The sequence below is a fragment of the Suillus clintonianus genome, assembly GCF_016758775.1.
Source record: "Suillus clintonianus strain FC179 chromosome Unknown DEU56scaffold_60, whole genome shotgun sequence".
In the NCBI taxonomy this organism is placed as follows: Eukaryota; Fungi; Basidiomycota; class Agaricomycetes; order Boletales; family Suillaceae; genus Suillus; species Suillus clintonianus.
This window is the reverse complement of record NW_024539284.1, coordinates 42,824-61,929: the sequence shown is the minus strand read 5'-3', so window position 1 is coordinate 61,929 and position 19,106 is coordinate 42,824. Positions and strand designations below refer to the sequence as shown.

The 19,106-nt window shown below is 50.3% G+C and overlaps 4 protein-coding genes across 4 annotated transcripts; 1 reads left to right on the top strand and 3 right to left on the bottom strand.

Moving 5' to 3' along the window:
- Positions 1-72: 72 nt before the first annotated feature.
- On the bottom strand, positions 73-2,566 carry DEU56DRAFT_757902 (uncharacterized protein; the record flags this gene model as incomplete). The annotated part of the gene is made up of 9 exons (XM_041350182.1): positions 73-324; positions 375-541; positions 562-754; positions 806-843; positions 899-1,203; positions 1,308-1,616; positions 1,644-1,871; positions 1,973-2,274; positions 2,321-2,566. The coding sequence occupies 9 exons, from the start codon at positions 2,564-2,566 to the stop codon at positions 73-75; spliced, it is 2,040 nt and encodes a 679-aa protein (XP_041206182.1).
- A 1,462-nt stretch (positions 2,567-4,028) lies between these two features.
- DEU56DRAFT_914850 (uncharacterized protein) lies at positions 4,029-5,984 on the bottom strand (the record flags this gene model as incomplete). The annotated part of the gene is made up of 4 exons (XM_041357675.1): positions 4,029-4,172; positions 4,228-4,376; positions 4,436-4,486; positions 4,556-5,984. The coding sequence occupies 4 exons, from the start codon at positions 5,982-5,984 to the stop codon at positions 4,029-4,031; spliced, it is 1,773 nt and encodes a 590-aa protein (XP_041206181.1).
- A 234-nt stretch (positions 5,985-6,218) lies between these two features.
- On the bottom strand, positions 6,219-9,361 carry DEU56DRAFT_872344 (uncharacterized protein; the record flags this gene model as incomplete). The annotated part of the gene is made up of 4 exons (XM_041355772.1): positions 6,219-6,565; positions 6,628-8,485; positions 8,539-8,829; positions 8,879-9,361. The coding sequence occupies 4 exons, from the start codon at positions 9,359-9,361 to the stop codon at positions 6,219-6,221; spliced, it is 2,979 nt and encodes a 992-aa protein (XP_041206180.1).
- Positions 9,362-11,623: 2,262 nt separating this feature from the next.
- DEU56DRAFT_914848 (uncharacterized protein) lies at positions 11,624-12,779 on the top strand (the record flags this gene model as incomplete). Its single annotated transcript, XM_041357674.1, has 4 exons — positions 11,624-11,806; positions 11,858-12,088; positions 12,138-12,185; positions 12,240-12,779. The coding sequence occupies 4 exons, from the start codon at positions 11,624-11,626 to the stop codon at positions 12,777-12,779; spliced, it is 1,002 nt and encodes a 333-aa protein (XP_041206179.1).
- Positions 12,780-19,106: the final 6,327 nt, after the last annotated feature.

Below are 19,106 nucleotides of genomic sequence, written 5' to 3'. Positions count from 1 at the left end.
GGGGAACATGATCATACAAACAGTCATCATGATTGTGAAACTAAATGAAAACATCGAGCATTGAACAGCGCATTAAAGTATGATATTGATGTCCCCCGCGTCACTGCCTGCACCACTCCCATCTGCATGCCAATCAAATTCGCCCATACCAATCTTAGCCCATTGCTCCAACATTTCTTCGAGCTCTTCACGACGTTCCGGGATGTCGAGCAATGTGTTGACGGATTTCTGCAACTTGTCGAAGTCGGTCCTGCATCTATCAGCGCTGAGTTGAGGAACTTTGTCGCTGCCGGTGTCGCTGAATCCAGAAATAACGCCCTTCATCTATTGCAACATCAGTGACGAAAAACAAGATAAAAAACGACATAGCGCACGACCGCCGCCACGAGAATGAGAGCATTGATGGGAATTGTCTGGCGGAAGTCGTCCGTGTTCTTCAGCGCCTTCTTGCTGTTGCTGTAGAAGAACTCGAGACACATCCTTGAGAGCCTGCGATACAAAATTCTTGAATTTGCCCTGCGAGAGAAAACAGTGAGTAGCACTATTGACACGAGGGATCACCTACATTAGACGAATCAGGGATCCGGAGGTAATCACCGGTCTTGAGCAGTGCGGTGGCAGCTGTGACGATATGTTTCTTTATTTGCTCTGGTAGCATTGCAGTGCCCTTCGGGAAGATGTCGTACGACAATTTGGCGATGGAGATGACAACCTTCTTAAGCTCTGTACGGAACGTGAAGAGATCATCGCAAAGCTAATCAGCGTATCAGCGAGCACGTTCACCATCGATAAATGAAAGACTTACCAGCCGGCACATCTGTGGGCTATATTCCGGAAAGTAGCCTTGCAGTAAGACATGAGATGACTGGAAGAAAGCGGCAGTACAAGGAGAATTTACCGTTCTCAAATTTGAGCTTCTTCTGGTGGCATAGCCACAACTCAGCGTCCAAGACTTCTTGTGCCAGTTGCACGGCATCCTGGTGTTTTGGAATGGGATGGGTGAGAATAGCTTGCAATCGCATCTGCAACTTTGCTGCCTGCAGAAATCCTTGCCAACAAGCCGGATAAAACCCAAGCTTGGAAGGGTTCTCTTGGTTTGTCTTGACGTTTCGTGTGCGGCGAGCACCAGCGGGCGTAGGGCTATGAGAGCGTGAACGACTAGGAGTAGTTGCATGGTCAGAACGAGTCCGCAACGGAGAGTGTCTGTGGGAAGAGGGCAGTGCACGACTACCAGAGGAAGTGAGTGGCCGAGATGGGGAGCGCCGACGTTGAGACTTTGTATGCAAAGAAGACTACGTGGATGTTACTTGATGATACAAGCGTTGGCGTGGAGACCTGGAGCGAGTGGAAGACTTATGCGAATGAGGCAGCGAGCGTCTACGTCGAGAAGGTGGCGCTTGAACGGAAGAGGCACCCCCAGATGGCGCATGTTGACGAGATCCCGAGCGGCCATTACGTTGAGACAGGCGTTGACGAGGAGATTTCGAGCGGTCGTTACGTCGAGATGGGCATTGGTGAGGAGACTTAGAGTGAGTAACTTTTGAAAGATATGATGGCGAGGGAGCCTTGCGTTGTCCGTTCTGCGCTTGATGACGTTCGAGAACATCATAAGTCTCCTACACAGAACATCAATGAGTGAATACGATCGAATAGATGAGAGTACATTATCATGGCCCTCCACATTCATAGGCTCGTCCTCCCAGTCACGCTCTTGACCTAGATCCCCTCCATCTGAATCCACTCCACCCCCTCCATCTAAATCCCCTCCGTCTAAATCCCCTTCGTCATCGCCACCGTCTTCAGACGGTGCACCTAAGCGTTGACCGGAATTCTCGCTGTCGTTTAAATGCTGATCTTGCTCGGCTCCATCCCTGCAATGAATATGTTAAGAAGCCACAGGCGAAAAAGGATTAGCACTTGCATATCGTTGTGCTCCTCAAGGTCAGCACGTTCATGCGAGTGGTGCGCGGACTCTCTATTGTTGTTGTTGTCTCGTTCGTTTGCCTCCTGTGTGGCCATTCTGCGATTGCTTGACTGAGATGCCCTCTCGATACGATGTACACTGGTAGTAGATGTAGGTGCCTTAAATCCGAACCTGTCAGAAGAGCAACTGGTACGTAGCACTGGACGAGGAGAAGTGTAGGCTGAATGATGCCTCACATTGTCGCCGGACTTTTGAGATGATCGCTTAAGATTTTTACTCGTAGTTGGAGGTGTCGTGGATGCAGGTTTTTGCTTGGTAGCGTTTTTTGCAGCCAGAGGTTTTGCAGAAGCCTGACAAGATCATAGCTCGAACATCGTCAAGATAAAATGAACTTACACCTTTCTTCCCCTGACGCAGCTGCGCAGGAGCCATTGAATTTTCTTCAGGATCACTGGCGTCAAGCTCAGGGTAATCATTTTGCCCTTTCCGATTCCTCGCCGGTGCTGCTATAGCTTCTCCAGCTTTTTGGAGCTGTGCTGCGTGGCCGCCAACACCGCAATTAGATCTTGAGCTTTGTCGACAAGGTGCTGGCTCATCTTGATCATTGACCGTAGAACGTCTAGCCCTCTTCTTGGGAGGCATCGAGCAATATTGTCAGCTGCGACTGCGACAAAGCTGTGAGGAACATTGCAGGTTGGTTAGTTATTGATCTCACGTAAGCGTATGTTATGTAATCAGTCAGTATGCGATACAAGGTACAGTGGGCATCCTCAAAACAAACGAGATTCACAGTAGACCGAGGGAAAAATGTATGAGTAAAGTCGCCAGGACAAAACAAGTAGGCTCGGACAAGGACAAATAGGTTTGGAAAGAAAAAGGCATGGTAAAACTCGGATCGAGATGACAAACTTCTCTCTAGTACTATCTCATCGTGTCTTAGAAGCAAGTCGCTTAGAACGACGTGAGCCTGGCTGACTAGTTGAAAACCATATTGTGCCACTACGTGGAAGGGTTGAAGGACCTGCGGTGGGCTGAAGAGTAGGAGACTCAGGAGGAGGACTGGGCAGCGGGATTGGGATGGGGATGGGGATGGGTATTTCCTCCTCGAGTTTCGTGATGAACGTTACAAGCATCTGGAGTATGTGATCGTGAATGATTGATTTACTGGCATCGAGGTCTGTGAGGTGGATATGATTGCGCCATTCATTGACTAGGGGTTTGAATTCCGAAAAATAATCGGAGACTCTGTCCATTAGAAAGTTGCCACAGGATATGGCCCCCTTCTTCAATAAGAAGGTGGTAAGCAAACCACTGGCGGCACCTAAGTTTTCATAGGCCTCCGACCATGGCATCGCCTGCTTATTCCATGTCGGTGAGACTTTACCGTGTGCCCCCCCATACTTCGTAACAAATTTGAAAAAAATATAGAACATCGACTCGAGGTCATTGCACGCGTGGTGTTCGATTAAGTGCAGCTGAGTAGGGTCAGTGTTAAGACTGTGTTCAACGGGTCGGACCGGAGGGGCTTAGCTTCAGCTCGTGCGCTGCGCTCTTTACCCGAGTACGTGCCCCTAATTTACAGGGGGTTGGATATCGTCGGCCGAAGGGTATAGACGGGCCGGACGAGAGAGAGAAGACTACCCTAGACTTCGTCCGGGTAGAAACTAACAAGGTACAGACTACCCGAAGGTTGAGGTGGAGGTATTTAGCCTTAGGGATATAATCCCGAGGCTCGGAGGATCGGACTAGGGTAATAATCCCAAGAGCCGAGAGGACACGAGGATTGAACAGAGTCTAAGTTAATATTCGAACTGAGGAAATACTACGGGTTACAAAGGGTTTATATACTGTGGTGTATCCGACGGGTTTCCGGCCGAAGCGCAGTCTTCGGATCAGAGGGCTATGTAGAAAATGTACTAACGGATATGAACTGCTGCGGACGATCGAGAATGGAGCCGGAGATTAAATGAAACAGGGGGGACAAGTTAAATGAAAAGGAAATGAATAGACTAACGGACGGATCAGAATGAACCCAGATATTAACTGTCAGAAGGATCCGGGCGTATAGGGGCATCAAGAAGCATATACAAATGGGAAATGAATTCTAGAATGGAACCGAGAGAACGGATGGACCGGACCGGACGAGAAGCTTCAGGTACGGAATATGACAGTCAGGTGTCTTTTTGATGGTCTCGGCATTCCTCGACACCATCTTAAGGACGCGCATGGAGATGTATGGGATAGTCCCCTAGAAAAAATATAAGTTCAAAAGCAAGAACAATAAACCGGAAATGAAATCTTACAGTTCCAAATGAAATCGTAGACGTCTTGCCTTCCTCTAAAAATCCGGCATGATTGAAATCGATGAAGTACCCGATACCCTCGTGAAGGATAAAATTGTTTGGGCTGAGGTCCCCGTGTAGAACTCCACGTTCGACCATGAGTCCATGAGCTAACAATACATAATTAAACCTGAATTTGACGCATTGAACTGAACTGAACTGAACTCACCAATGACAAAGTCACGAAAAGCGCATACCAGCTCCTTCCTAGAGCTGAACTCTGATAGCGGTTTTCCACAAGGGGTCATGACAAGCCGCCGGTGATATCAATTACAGAACCTGTAATCACCTCTATCGTCTGGGTCAAACCGCTGATAGCGATCACGAATTTGTGCTGTACAGTCGGGCTTCCCGTCAAACATGACATCCCAATGATCCACGAGTCGAACAACATTAGGGATGCCCTTGACTCGCTCGAGAACGGTCGCTTCATGATATCGCTTTGCCGCAGGTACCCAACAGTCCTTCATCGCATAATCCTTCCCATCAGTAGGATCTCTGACGCGATAACAAACCGTTCCGCGACAGAAGAAACCCTGACTCTTCCATAACACATCCATGATTGAGTACGTTTTACCGCTATTATTGACAACCCATCCTTGCGCCCCCTCGGCCAGAGAGGGGTGAGTACCCTTGCAAGCAACGATGCACATATGGATGGTGGGGTCGAGGCCAAAGTACATCGGATCTGCTATCGCGGTTGTGGCTATTGCCTCGAGGACACGTATTGGGTGTGTATGGATGGGGGTTGGAAGGGATATGATGAGGCCCGAGCGGTCAAAATAATGGGCGCGAAGTTTTTCTGCACAAATGGAGTAGGCGAGAACGAAGCGACGCCACGGTTGTTCTCGCATGATGAGGTACACCTTGGTGGTAGATCCACAATACACTGATAAATCAGGAGATGCAACAAAATTGCTGGAGGTGTGTTCCATGAAGCTCAAGACATCAACCCATCTCTTTTCCTCATGTTTGTTCATGTAATAGAACAGGGCGACATCGGGCTTCTGCGTGTTGTATAGGTCTGGTATGGGTGAGTTGGCAAACTCGGCAGACCAGTACCGCTCGATGGGCGAAATTTCATAGGGAAGTTTCTTCGCGTATCCAGTTCGATTACGCAGGGCCCACTGAACAGCATGGAACAGGTACTGTAAGTCCCTCTCGGTCGAACTCTTTTTCCGTTTCCTCTTTGATCCTGCCTTTACACTGCCATTGAATTCATCGTCACTCCCGCCGTCGGTCCCTTGGGAGAAGATTGTTGAACCATGAGAATCCAAGGCCTCAAGTTCTGCACGCAAATCATCCGAGTCAACGATGTCTGTATCGGTGGCGTCCCTCCCTGAACCCTTGCTCTTTTTCCTGCGGCTGTAATTCCACTTGTTTTGTATGTATACAGATGCGCCATCCTTCTTGTGGTACCTGATCTTTTCGACGTGATGATTTTGGAAGGTCGATACGGGGATGAGCGCACGGAAAATGGAGTCGGTAAACTTCATCTGGGCAAGGCCAGACTCATCAATGACATGGCCATCAAGCTCTGCCCTCAAAAGGCCCTTGACAGTATTGACTGTGCGTCCGCCTACAGGTGGGAAGCCCGCAGAGCTGAGTGATGCCCCGCAAAGGTAAGTGTCGAATGAAGTGGCGCCAGGAAGTTCGAGTGACGAGGTTGTTGTCATTGGTGGTTCACCACCGGCTGATGAGTCTGAACTGGAAGACATGCTGTGGAATGGTGTATGGTAGGAGATTTGCCAGTGTGCGATGTATCTGACTACTGAATACTAGCAGTGTCTGTGCAGCCTGCACAAGTGTGCACAGGCATGCACGGGTGTTGACGGCCTTGTCGGGATTCACACCCTGGTGTCAGCTTTGTCGGGACTCACATTCATACTACTCAAATCAACCAATTTCACTCGTTGTAACTCTTTTTGACTAGTGGGGTACAGTAAAGGTATCTATCCTTGTGAGAGGGCAGCATATATCTGTTTGTCAAAGTACTTGTTTAAGAAAAAAGATGAATGGTAATGAGCAGAATTTGCCTTTGTCAACCGTGCATCTGCCGCATGACCTAGTTGAGGAATGATATGAATGAATGCACAAAGTTGACTAAGGGGAACTATGTCACCCACTGGCGCGCCATTGGCATGTTTACAGCGTTTCAATACGTGCATCTCGGTGACTGGATCAACTGCACCCGTTTTGAAACTACGCACGTAGCACAAATATTGATCTCGCCATGTGATTCGTGAACCTCGCCGGGGAACTGGGCGCATTATGAGCTGCAATTCGCAGACACGGTGCCCTTCAAAAAAGGGGGGATGTGTCAACAATGAGCAAGATTGGTATCCCAATAAACAAACTCACCCGTCAACCCCGACTTAGGCCAATCATAGGCTCGATCAATATTGACGAGGACAGCATCCCGGCGGCCTTTTGGCCACCCACTCCCAGGAGATGGAGGGAAGGCATGCACAGTCTGTGCGGGTAAGATAATGCTGGCGTCGTAGAAGGAAACTTGTTGCAAGCGAACGGTATGCCATATCTGGATACGTTCAAAAGGAAGAACTGAGGGACGGTCGATTAGCTGTCTCCTTCGAACCCCCAACCCATGACCTGTTTCTCCGTTCCTCGCGTCACGTTGCAAGAAGTCGGAAAGAACCTCGCGTAAATCTGGTATGTTGAAGTCATTGGCAACCTCGTCGATTTTCAACCCTGTGCGAGTAGGGTCAAAATTGAGATGAATAGCGGTGGAGGCAGCAACAAATGTCCGAGGAGGGTGAGAAATGTTATCGCATCTCGCGGCAACCAACTTCTTTGCTTTGGTAAAGTAGTTAGTGGTGATGCGAGTTTGGTTCAGCTGTGCTAAGAGCGCAGTACGCGGGTCCATCGGTTCATCACAATCTCCATTGTCTTCCTCGTCTTCCTTGTCGTCCTCGTCCTCAAAGAATTCTTCTGAGTTAGAATCAGCGCAAGTACTCTTCAGTGTCGTAGCAATTGCGAAATGTCGCAGCTTCTCCTGGCGATCTAAATAACGACAAATTTGAGGATCATAGTCGTTGTTATTGGTGTGCCGCGCAGGGTCCTTAATCTCAGAAATGTGAGCGTGCTCAGTGGTGTCTGCGGACCATTGAATGAGGGCGCCAACTTTGCGTGAGCTGGCAGTGATGCTCTGCATAAGTTCGAGCTTTGGTATGAACCAGTTGTCGATAGGCTTCTTCGTCCCCATCCGAGCCCCTAAGGAGATGATAACATCTTTGTTTTCATGAAAGATCGAAAGTGATCTATCAATACGTGCCAGTAAATTCTCATCAGGCGAAGGAGACTGTGCCATGTACCGGACGTCCATAAGAGCACGGATTGCAATCACAAATCGACGAGGAGCTGCACCAGCAATCAGGCCGACAACGTAACGCTGGAGATCTCGGTGCACTCTGCCCGTGACTTGCTTCAATTTCGAAATCCCACCACAAAAGTGGCAATAGCCCGTAGTAGGCTGCAAAATTGATATGCGAAAATCCAATTCCTGCGCTCCAACAACTGTAAGGCACCATTGGAGGTCGTGATCATAAAACTCCTTGTGCCAGTGATGCAAAGGTTCGGGCATCAAGAAGACTGAAGGATCAGCGAGCGGCCAGTCCGCCCAGAAAGGAGAATGGACACCGTTTAGTCGGTATTGCTCGCATGCTTGGAAGTAAGCTTCAAGGTTGTGAGGATCAACCTTGATGCTATTGAGCTGTGCCAGGGTGATGGTGCGCGTGTGCTCGGGATGACGAAAAGTGTCCCCGAACTCCAGATATGATGCCAAGGTAAACAGCGAAGTTTTCCCGCGCACGCATGCAAGCATACATGCCTCTGGGGTGTCAACAATATATGCTGCAAGAGGCGTAAAACAGTGGCGCACGTTTCCCGCCGCGTCGGACATTATGATTCCGATTTCAGCGGCTTTCATTAGGGGCTTCAACACTATGGAAAGGCATTCGTGCATGAGGCGATCTTCTAGCATACCCCGCATCCGTGGCTTTGAATGCAAATACTGCGGGATAGGGAGGAGAGCCGTAAGCAGAAAGGCTCTGGATGAGAGCTTGGTGCGAGTGTTCATGCGAATGTTAGCGAGGCCTAACAGGAGTGGATGAGCGACCCTGGCACCAGTCATATTGGTGATATTCGTTTTGTCTGAAGAGAGTACAGTGCCTAGGACTGTCGCACCTCCGGGAAGCTGGTCCTGCAGTCCTTATGATGAGACGACACGAATAGTTAGATGCAAACCGTACATACCTGGATTTCCCAAGCAGAGTCGCCTGTCAACCACTCTGAGTATACACAAAGAAGCCGCGCTGATGTCGTGTAAACGCGGCGAGGAACAAAATCGAGCTGGTCGTGAAAAAGGGGATTACTGAAGAGACTTTCCAGACATTCCACGGGATCCCTCCAAAACAATCGGATAGGAGTTTTTGTGGGATTGAGCGAAGGAATAGTTTGACACTTCCAGCTTGGTCCCTTCGGTAGCATCTCAGCACGGCTTCGCAACTCTTTAGCATTGCGGAATGACAATTTCAACCGATGGATCTGCGCGATAATGTCAGAAAGCGCCAGCATTTGTGAAAAGGACACGCACCATAGGGAGTTCCAGAAACTGGTTGATTGCTGCCATACTGAGGGGAGAACGCAGGAGAAAATCAGCGACCTCCCACTCTTCCCTTGATGCAAAAGGGTAGAACAGGTTTTCCTTCCTGCATTCTGCATACTCATCAGCGTCAAACAGATCCAGAAGGGTCACACCGTCCACAGCATAACAAGTCCCTGCGCCCTCATACACCTCCACCTCTGATGACTCTCCTTCGTCCTCGAAATGGGCTCCATCAAAGTCAACGCTCAGCGTGTTATCTTCAGCACTGAATTGCGGGAAAATCACTTTGGACGACGTTGATTGAAGTTGATTGTTTCGAGATTGCTGCAGCGGTTCCGGCTCTACAAAACGCAAGATATCGACCATATCACGAGCGGAACTGTGGCACGACGTTCGGGGCTGACTGAGGTGTCGAGTGACACTGGATTCCTTGGTGAATAACTTTCCGCACTTTGGACAAGTTGACACCATAGTATGATTGACAGATACTGACTAGATAGCGGGCGGCAAATGAATTCGTCTCGGTTCGAGTAAGTCTCACGCCATTCACTCAGCTCTCACATATCGCATCATTGTACTGAATATTGTCCATATTGCTGCTACAGTGCTCGTGATGCCAAAATCCAACGTCAATACTGTGGCCCTTCCATACCGTCTCCGGGCCTCTTGCAATTCTGGAGTTTCTTCCCGATGTTCCTCTTACAACTCTAGAGCTTCTTCTCGAAGTTCCTCTCACAGTTCAGAAATTTCTCTGCATTTCCCATCCTCTCGCCATCATCCTGACTGCTCTCCATATCCTCGGTCCGGACAGAGTCTACAATGTTCATATTCCCCGTCACGATCGCAGCTGATCAAGGAGGAAGACGACTTCCCCACATTGATGCACCTTGTGAGTTATCCACCGATTTCAATGCTTTGTCACTCTTACATGCTTTCGGTACTGGCAGGAACGAGACTCCACATCGTTTGAAGAGGAAGATGATCACTTTGACCTCGCACTCGAAGCAGCTAAAGCCAAATGCAAAGTTTGCCAGGCTCAAAAGCTGCTGGCGGAGTGTATTTTGGAGCACCATAAGATACTTACACATCTCTGCCGCCGTCGTGCAGAGGACGCAAATTCGCGTTTATTGTTAGCTGACCTCAATGTCGGGCGCATGCATCTAGAGCGCAGAAAAGATGGTATTGCGACATATATTCAAGCATAATTGACAGTAAGTTCCCAGTTTGGGAGTGTTCTTGTACTGCGCTGACACTGTCAATTGATTCAGCTTAAAAGTGTTGTATATACTTGTAACTAGTTTTCCTCTTTGCACTTGTAAATAGCTTCAACAAAAGACCGCATTTGTATTTTCTATATAAGCTATATCATTTGTACAGTTTGTACGTCTGTGCTACTGTGTGCTTGTCAAGCTTGTCAAGTTTGGTGCCAGTTGTTGGCTATTTGCTTGTGTTGTCTGCGCTGTGTGTATGGCCTTGTGTGTTCTTGTGCGGATTTGTCAATGATGTGGGAATTGTCACCAAATTGGTAGTTTGCTGATGTTGGCAATTATAGTTCCTGCTGGTTCCTCATGTTCATGTATGCCTCATGCACATGGTTCGTTGGATGTCGTGATTTTGCAATGTACAGGCTTGTACAGTTACTACAGTACAGCCTTGAGACTTTGGAGGCGAGTTGTGTACGCTGAGCGAAAGTAATTCCTTGTAGCCTGTTAGTGTAGACTACCGATCCGTTTTGAGTGCGAGTATTATAGCTCGTCCCAAGGGGATTGCTACTGAGGGATGTCTTCGCAATAAATGCAAAGGAATCAATCCGACGGGCTTAAGATCTGAGCAGCCGGTGAGCGGTGGGGAATCCGATGTGAGAGGAAGATGTCCGGACGGGAACAATTCTGACGGGACGGGTGTCTAGCGGTGCGGATTTGGTCAAGGTGTCGAGGTAGCAAGGTATCGAGGTGGCAAGGTGTCTAGGTGTCGAGGTCTCGATGTAACGAGCTACCGGAAGTGATCCGAGGAACGGGAAGAGGTCCGTTGCGGTACGGAAGACTAAGGGGACTTGTTGATCACACCAACTTAGACAGTAAATCCAAGGGAGTAAAAGGAAGTGATATTGGTAGAGTACGATGCAACTATTTATCTTAACCCGTGAAAACTCGGGACCCACTTAAGCGACGGTAGTATAGGCGAGGCTGTAGCGCGATAATATGTAAGGGACGGCAAGCGGCCTCATGTATGGGAATGTACATGTAAACAGTCTGCTGTTTGATCAGAGTGATGAAAGGAGAGAAATAACGCACCAATGGGGATGGATGGACATGGATGGACAGGAACGAGGGGCAATTGAGGGAATCCGTCGCGGGTTGCGTACCCGTTAGGTGTCCGGGAGGGCGGGAGTCGACGGAATAGGCCGGATGAACATGGACATGAATACCTGACCAGGTGAGCTCCGGATCGTGCATAACTGGTGATTGTGAGGCTGGCGCCAGAATGTTTGGTACATCTGCGGGGGACTCAAATACTGACCGTCCCCGGTCAGTCCTGTGTGCGGAATGGACTTAGCGGTTTTCTTGTCAGAAGGTCACATGACCGTGTGACCGGCTAGTCGGAGCGAAGAAGTGCGGAGTCTTTTGCGGAGTTCGGGTGGATGGTGTGGACGCGTCGACGCGTTGTTCGTCCCTATAAATTCTCCACATCTAATCCTTCCTTTCTTCCTTCCATTCTCCATCATCTTTCCTCATGGCACCTTTCAACTTTGCTTCTGCGTCCGTCGCTACTGTCGATCCCGAAGTTGACAAACTTCAGCGTGATTTCGCGGCCCTCAAGACGCGTTTGGGCGGCGTCGTCGCGTGCATTCCTGATGAGACGGGTGATGCGGTGGAGGATAGGATTCAGTGGTTGTGGCAGTGGAAGGTTTTATCGGTACGTTGCGGTGACTTCTCCTTTCATGACGCGTCGCTAACCTTTGAATAGAGTGATCTATCCGTCTGCTCCACGGCCAGGCTTGCCAAGGGTCTCCCCTTTGATTTTTCTGAGGCGGAGGTGGCCAGCGGTAATACTGCCAACGCGGCCTTCGATCGTTTCACCGCGGAACTGAAGGCCATCGAAGAGAAGAAGGCTCGCCAGGCTACTGAAGAAGCCGCACGCAAGACTGCTGAGGCTGAGGCCGCTAGGTCCGCGGACGTCGAGGAGGAAGAAGCACCCGTTCGTGCTCCGCGACAGGACGGGAAGAGGAAGCGTAGCGAGGCGGTAGTGGAGTCCGATGACTGAGGATGTCGCGGACAAGGAGATTGTGGTACAGGTGCGTGCTTGTGTGCTTGTTTCCCCTGCATATTTTGCTGACTTCCTTGTTTAGAGAAAAACACCCGGCATAGCTCCCAAGCATGCGACCCGCTGCGTCAAGTGCGCTCAGACCGACCGCGACTGTTTTGGTTTCCCCGGGGTCGCTTGCAACGGGTGCAAGAAGTTGAAGGTCGGTTGTATCCATTCCAACCGCAAGAAGCGCCGTGTCCAGGCCGCCCCTACCCCTCCTGTCCCCTCCAGCTCTCGTTCCGGTACCATCCGTCGCCCGAAGTCTACCGTTTCACCTCCCATCGTACTTTCCGACTCTGATGGCGACGCCGAGTCCGTTATTTCCAAGGCACCCGCTTCTCCCAAGCACAAGGAGGCTGAGGAGAGTGATGATGAAGAGGAGGATGAAGTCGAAGAAGAAATTTGCGGTGCGGACAAGGAGTTCCCTAGCCTCGCCAACTCTGGACTTGGGGATGAGGAGGTTGCTATCCGGGGTGAGATCCGCCGTCTCCGCGCCAAGGCATACCAAGCCAATGCGCTGATGATGGAGGTCGCTAATGGACTTGATTTGATTGAATACCGCCTTAACCGTCGCCGTACTTAGATGCCCGGTTTATATCACTTGTACTTATAGCTTGTTTGAAGGCCAAAGTAGCCTTAGTGAATGAAGTGTCCGTGTCCGTGTCCGTGTCCATGTCCGTGTCCTGATCCCCATTGAGTGCCTGTGAGATAAGTAATAGTAAATGAGCATGCGCTTGCGATGCGGAAGAAGGTGAATGAAGACGGGTTACTTTGCGGATTCCCGTCCGTCTTGTCTTCTTCGTTGCGCTTCCCTCATCTATGCCTTCCCATGTTCCCGTGATGCGAGTCCGATAACAAAGGGGCGTGGTGCGTACGGCACGCGTGTGAAGTGAAATATAGGTATTTGGTCCGTTATACGCACTGAAAAGAAAGAGGTATTATGAGTCTTGGATATATAGGATCGATCGGGACGGATTATGATGTGGTTTCTTGTGCTGTGAGAGCGTGTCTGCTAAAATGGGTGCGGTTGAGATCGCCGGACGAAACCCGGGGTAAAACGGATACTGAATATGGTACGGAATATGTGTCTGTGCATATATATATGAGTCCGATGGTGGTGCGAAAGTGGTTATTCTTCAATGTTGATATCGAATTCTTCTTCGTCCGGCTCATAACCTGTCTTCTGCCGCTAGATTGTCCAATGCTTCATCCGTTATTCCGGTAATGCTTGTGACGGATATTTTTGTCGTGCTGCGAGAAAAATAGGGTATTAATCGGAATGCTGCATATCGTAACTTGGACACAGATCCGTCGATCTCTGCAAGGAGATATGAACCGCCTTTAGTCCGTCGAAGGACCACCATAGGACCGAGATATCGCGGCTTCGTCTTTCGACTTAGCTCCTTCTCAACTCTGGTGTTCCGTACCAATACCAGGGTTCCGGACGGGAAGTCGTAATCCTTGATTGAGTTCCGGTACTTTTCCTCGAATCTGCGGATTGACTGATACCTTGATTCGAGTACTTTGTCTTTGATGGCATCTAGGTCTTCTTGTCGTTTCTGTAGTTGGCGGGCGCGCCATGCGATGAGATCTGCGGTAGAGAACTTTTCCTGGTCCGGAAGCGCAACCAGGAAAGTTGCTTCAGCTAAATCAAACGGAAAAACCGGTTCGACTCCATGAACCATAAAATATGGTGACAATCCGGTTGACTCTTGGATAGTTACCCGTTCTGCCCAAAATACCGTATGCGTGACCTGGTACCAGCGGGATTCGTCCCCCTCGCAACTTTTCATGATGGCCTCCCGGACATCAAGATGCCGTCTCTCAACTATACCATTTGCTTGCGAATTGTATGGCGAGATGCGGATAGGGTGGATACCGTATCTGTCTGCAAGTGAATCAACTGCTGCACGGAACGCGGGTCCGTTGTCCGTGACGATCTCCGTGACAGGACCCCATCTGCATAGGATGTCTTCGAATATGAAGTCGGCCAGGATCTTTGTCGTTTCTCGGCGGATCATTCTCCATTCCGGGTATCCGGTCAAAGCGCAACGTGCTTGAACTAATCGGTCGAATCCGCCCGCTTTGGGCATCATCATCGTGTCCATGTGTGCTTTCCGGAATATTCCGTATGGGATAGGAACGGACGGGGGGATATGCAGTTTGCGGGTCTGTCGGATCTGACATTCGTGACATGTTTTGTTGTACCATTTGATATCGTCAATAATCATGGGCCACCAAAATCGTAAGAGAAGACGGGTCCGGATTGTCAGTATACCTTTGTGTCCGAGATCATCATGGGCTTCTTTGAGGATCCGTAACCGTTTGCCCACCGGGACTACTAGTTGATGCTTGCCGTGGGAGTGCCGTCTCCATAGGTTTCCGTCCATAATGAAGTATCTAGCTGCGGATGTAACAAACGCTTCAAAGTCGCGGTCCGTGAGCTGTGCAGGTCTTTCCCGTGTCTCCAGGAAGCGTCTGATTTCGATGATCCGGGCGTCCGTTGCTACTGCGGATTCGGAGCGGGGTATTTCAACCTCATCTGTGGAACTGTCCGCAGAGTCTAAGAATGCTAGAAGGGTTGGGGGACGGGCATCTGTCAGTGGTACGGGTTGCTCATACGGTATGTGTTCAATAAGATTCGCAATGCCGGAAATGCGATAGGCTCGATCGTTCAGGATTTCCGTGCAAAAGGAGTACGACCGATCTAGCCAATCTTCGTGGTCATCATCCTCATCCGGATCATCTTCCGTGATTGGTCTCCTTGAGAGTCCGTCGACACCGGTATGTTTCGCAGCAGATACATGTACAAGTTTGAAGGAAAATAAGAGTATACCTGCAATCCATCGGTTGATCGTCGCATTCGGTTGGAGGTCCGGGTTGTTGATCATACCCTTGATGTACTTTGCGTCGACCTCAACCGTTAGGTTGGTGACACCAAAGATAAATACGCGGACGGCACGGAGTGCGCGGAATAATCCGTAGAGTTCCAGTTTCGCTTGAGAGTAGCGGCTTTCAACTTCCGTGAGTGATATGGATCCGAACCGGTTTGGATACCGTTTGCCGTCTTTGCCGATTTGGAGCAATATGAAACCGACTGCTACCGATGATGTATCCACTGCAAGGATGACTTCTCGCCCGCATTCGTAATCGATCTGTCGCAATGCGGGGGACTCTAATACCAAGTCCTTCAGGGTCTGCATAGCTGTTTGTTGATCCGGTCCGAATTCGAATGGCGCGTCTTTCTTGGTCAGATTGATGAGTGGCCGTGCGATCTTGGAGAAATTCCGGATAAAGATGCGTAGTACACCGCATGTACCCAGAAATCCTCTGACTTGCGAAACGTTACGTGGTTCCGGCCAATCACGGATTTTCTGGATCTTGGAATCTTCCGGAACGCGACCTTCGAAGGTGCATTTGTGTCCGACGATGATTGCGGTTGGGGCAGCTAAAACGAATTTAGTAGCGGATACGGTCGCTCCAACATTCTCTAATCGTTGCAGAATCCGATTGAGAACTATGCAGTGTTCCCAAATGAAGCGGCGAATGCCGGGGTTGTCCGGGATGGTTTCATACGTGCCGTCAGCACTTTGATACCTTGTCCGAACGGACTTGACGGGTACATCGTCGATGAATGGGGAAGTGAATTCAGGAATCTCGTGCTGCAAAATAAACGCCGTATCTCCTTGGTATACCTGAACCGCATTTGCATGTCCTTGTGGAAGCGTGGTAAGCCGGTGAGGTCCGAGTGGTGTACCGAAGGTAGTAAGATCACGGGATTCTTCGTGGAGTGCGCGCTGATCATATCCTGAATATAAATCCATCATCCCGTAGACAGCATAACCGGCGAAGGATTCTGCTAGATGCTCCACGAATGGCGGAAGCGATGCATCGCGGATGGTTACCGCGTTGAGCGGCTGCAAGTCGTGCACTAGACGTAGCGGCTTCCCGTCTTTCTTGACGACGCAGAACCACCGGGAACGGTAGGCTGCGGTAGACGGTTCATATACTCCGGAATCGATCTTTTCCTTGATAATCCTTATGACTTCATTGACAGTTGCCGGCGGAATCGGGATGTTGCGTTGTGACCACGGGACATGCGGAATGGTTGGGATTTTGTAAGGCGGGAAGCACGTTTCATTGAGCCGGCCTCTTTCTGACGCATCCCAAGCAAATGCAAGTTCATGGGTTCGTACGAGCCAACGTATGAGTTTCAATTCCTCCGGCCACAGCCAATTTGCTGGATCGAGGTCGAGCTTGTGAGCGCGTTCTTGGGTGAAGCGGATACCTGGGACGAGTTCGGGAGGGTGAGTAGGTAGTTCTGGCAGCCCGGCCAACGGATCATCTGGTAGGTGGCGGACAACGCGATATCCTGCCGGCATGGAAGTTTGAATGGTCCGTACTTTCTTCGCAACCGGCTTGTAGGTCAACATGTGCCGAGATGGATCATAGCTGTAAACTGAATTGAACGCGTTAGTATTGTCTGGGTTATTAGGGGAGCGGGTAGAGACTAGGTAGGTATACTGCGCCGAGAATAGCGCTTCAGAATAGGGTAAAGAGTGACTGTTGCTCCGTGAGAGCGGGTTGTGCGCGGATAGCGCGAGACGGGTTGTCTGAGGATGTAGGTACATTGGAGACTGAGTGAGAGAAATTGTTTGTTGTCCGTCGTATGGTATCCGAATTTCCTTGCCGGAGTTGGGGTCCGTCAGCGTGATGTCCTGGTCTCCGTTAGGAAGGTCTTCCGTGCGGCAACTAGTTAGCGTGAAGAATGGGCGTCCGAGTAACAGTTCGAAACTAGCCGCTTGCGCGACCTGGATCTGGAACCACATTTGTCCGATGCCGAAGTCTAATGACAGGTTCTCTATGACTCCGAGTGTCGAGTCCCTAGAGGTGTTAACGGATTCCATTGTTAGCTTGTGGTCCGAGCGTAACGGAACCCCCAATCCTTTCCATACTTCCCTGGGCATGACAATGCATTCTGCTCCTTGGTCGAGGACGCAAGTGATTACCTTGCCGCTTGCCAGGGTAGCTTTGATACATCGTAAGCTTTCGAAATGGTCCGCTACTATTCGTCCATCATCCGCTCGTGTCAGGCAATCATCATACTTCTGAAGCCAATGTCCTATATCCGGAGCTGCGGACAACTCGTTGACGGATGCGAGTGCATCTGTGACCCGTTTGGTGGTGGTCATTTCGCGAAATACTTTCCGTACGTCCGGTGATACCGCAATGAGTTCCCGAACTGGTAGGCTGATACTAGCATCCAACATTCGATTTACGACACGTTTGTCCGCATCTTTGTCTTCAAGCGGAAAGGCGAATCTAGAGGGTTTAGTAGGAGGGATGGCATTAATGGCTGGTTTCGCGGATGATGATGTGGCAGGGCTCGCTACTGTGGCAGCGGGTTTGATGATAGCGCCCGGATTAGGTCCCGTGCTTGCAACGGCCTCTTTTACCTGTGGAGAACGGATTTCCTCTACTGGTACCGCCTTGGATGATGATCCCGGTGCGGTCCGCGATGGGGCGGGGGCTTGTGTACCGTCAAAACGAACATTCTTACCCTTGGACTTAGTCCGTTCGGCGCGGGTGTTAGCGAACGCTTGGCATGCTTCGTACGCTGCTTGCTGCAATCTCTGGAGTTCTTCATCATCCTCCTCTTCTTCCTCCGGCATCCGTGTGTGAAGGTAGGCGGATGCGTCGATGTCTTCCTCGATCTCGATTTGTGGTTGTGTGTGACAGTACAAACCTGCAATCACCGTGGCATTTGCGCCCGTTGCCGGACTCGATTGTATGGCTTGATCGATTCTTTCTTTGAAGGTGCCGTGCTCCCTATATCCTGGAATACCGGATCCGTCAGGCATGTATATCCGCCCTTGGTCTTCTACGATCTTTCCGTCACGGATATATTCCGCCTTTGTCCTACAGAAGCGGAAGAAATGGGTTGTTGCCCCACAGAAGTGGCATGGTAGTGGCGGCTGACTGGCTATGAACTCCTTCTTGACGACTATACCTGGGGCCATTTGCGAACTTGGGGCGGCTTGTGTCCTGGGCGGATAGTTATTCCGTGGCACGGGGTATGCTACTGCTGGGGTGGCGGCTGATGCGGTGCCTGGCAATAGGAAGATGGCGGCCTTGTAGACGTGTTCAAATTCGTATGGTTCGTCGGGATGGTTGTCAACCAACAGAATGCTCAACCGATGGCAGATTTTTACATTGATGTCCGCCGGGAATCCGTCCAGGAACATGCGGTTGCGTTCTTGTTCCGCAAGTTTCTTCTTGCTGATGAGAAATTTGGATACCTTGAAGAAGCTCCGGTAGTACGTGCCAAGCTCGACTTGAGAGCTCATGGGGCTGCGTGCCTGCTCATCGGAAATCTTCTGTAAGTCAGCTCGAGTGAATCGTCTGTCACCTTCACATCCGGGGTACAGCACTTTGAGTGCCGTGACAAATTTGTCCCAGTCCGTCTGTCCTGCCTCGGCTTCATCTAATATCTCCCATGTTTCCGCTTCATCTGCAGGTGCATACCGGATTGCCGCCTTGATGTGGGCTTCACCGGTTACTTGGCCGTGATCACATATCAGGTTGACGTCCTCGATGAATGCAAGGAGCTTTCCGGGGGTGCCGTCGAATTTGGGTGCGGCGTCGGTTCCCCTCAACGGCATTCTGAAGACGTTAGTTGACATCTTTGCGAGCGGAATGATAGGAGGTATAATCGGAGCGGGTGGTTGGAATGGTGTAACTGGTAAGGGTATAGGAGGCGGAAGAAACTGGTAAGGCGCGGATACCCTTTTTGGGGACGGTGCGGAAGATGGGAGTGCTTCTAAGCGGGTGCGAGGGGACGGAAGTAGTAAGGTGTTCGAAGGTATATCGGGGACGGGGAGCGTGGGAGTGTGAATACGGGTAGGGTTAG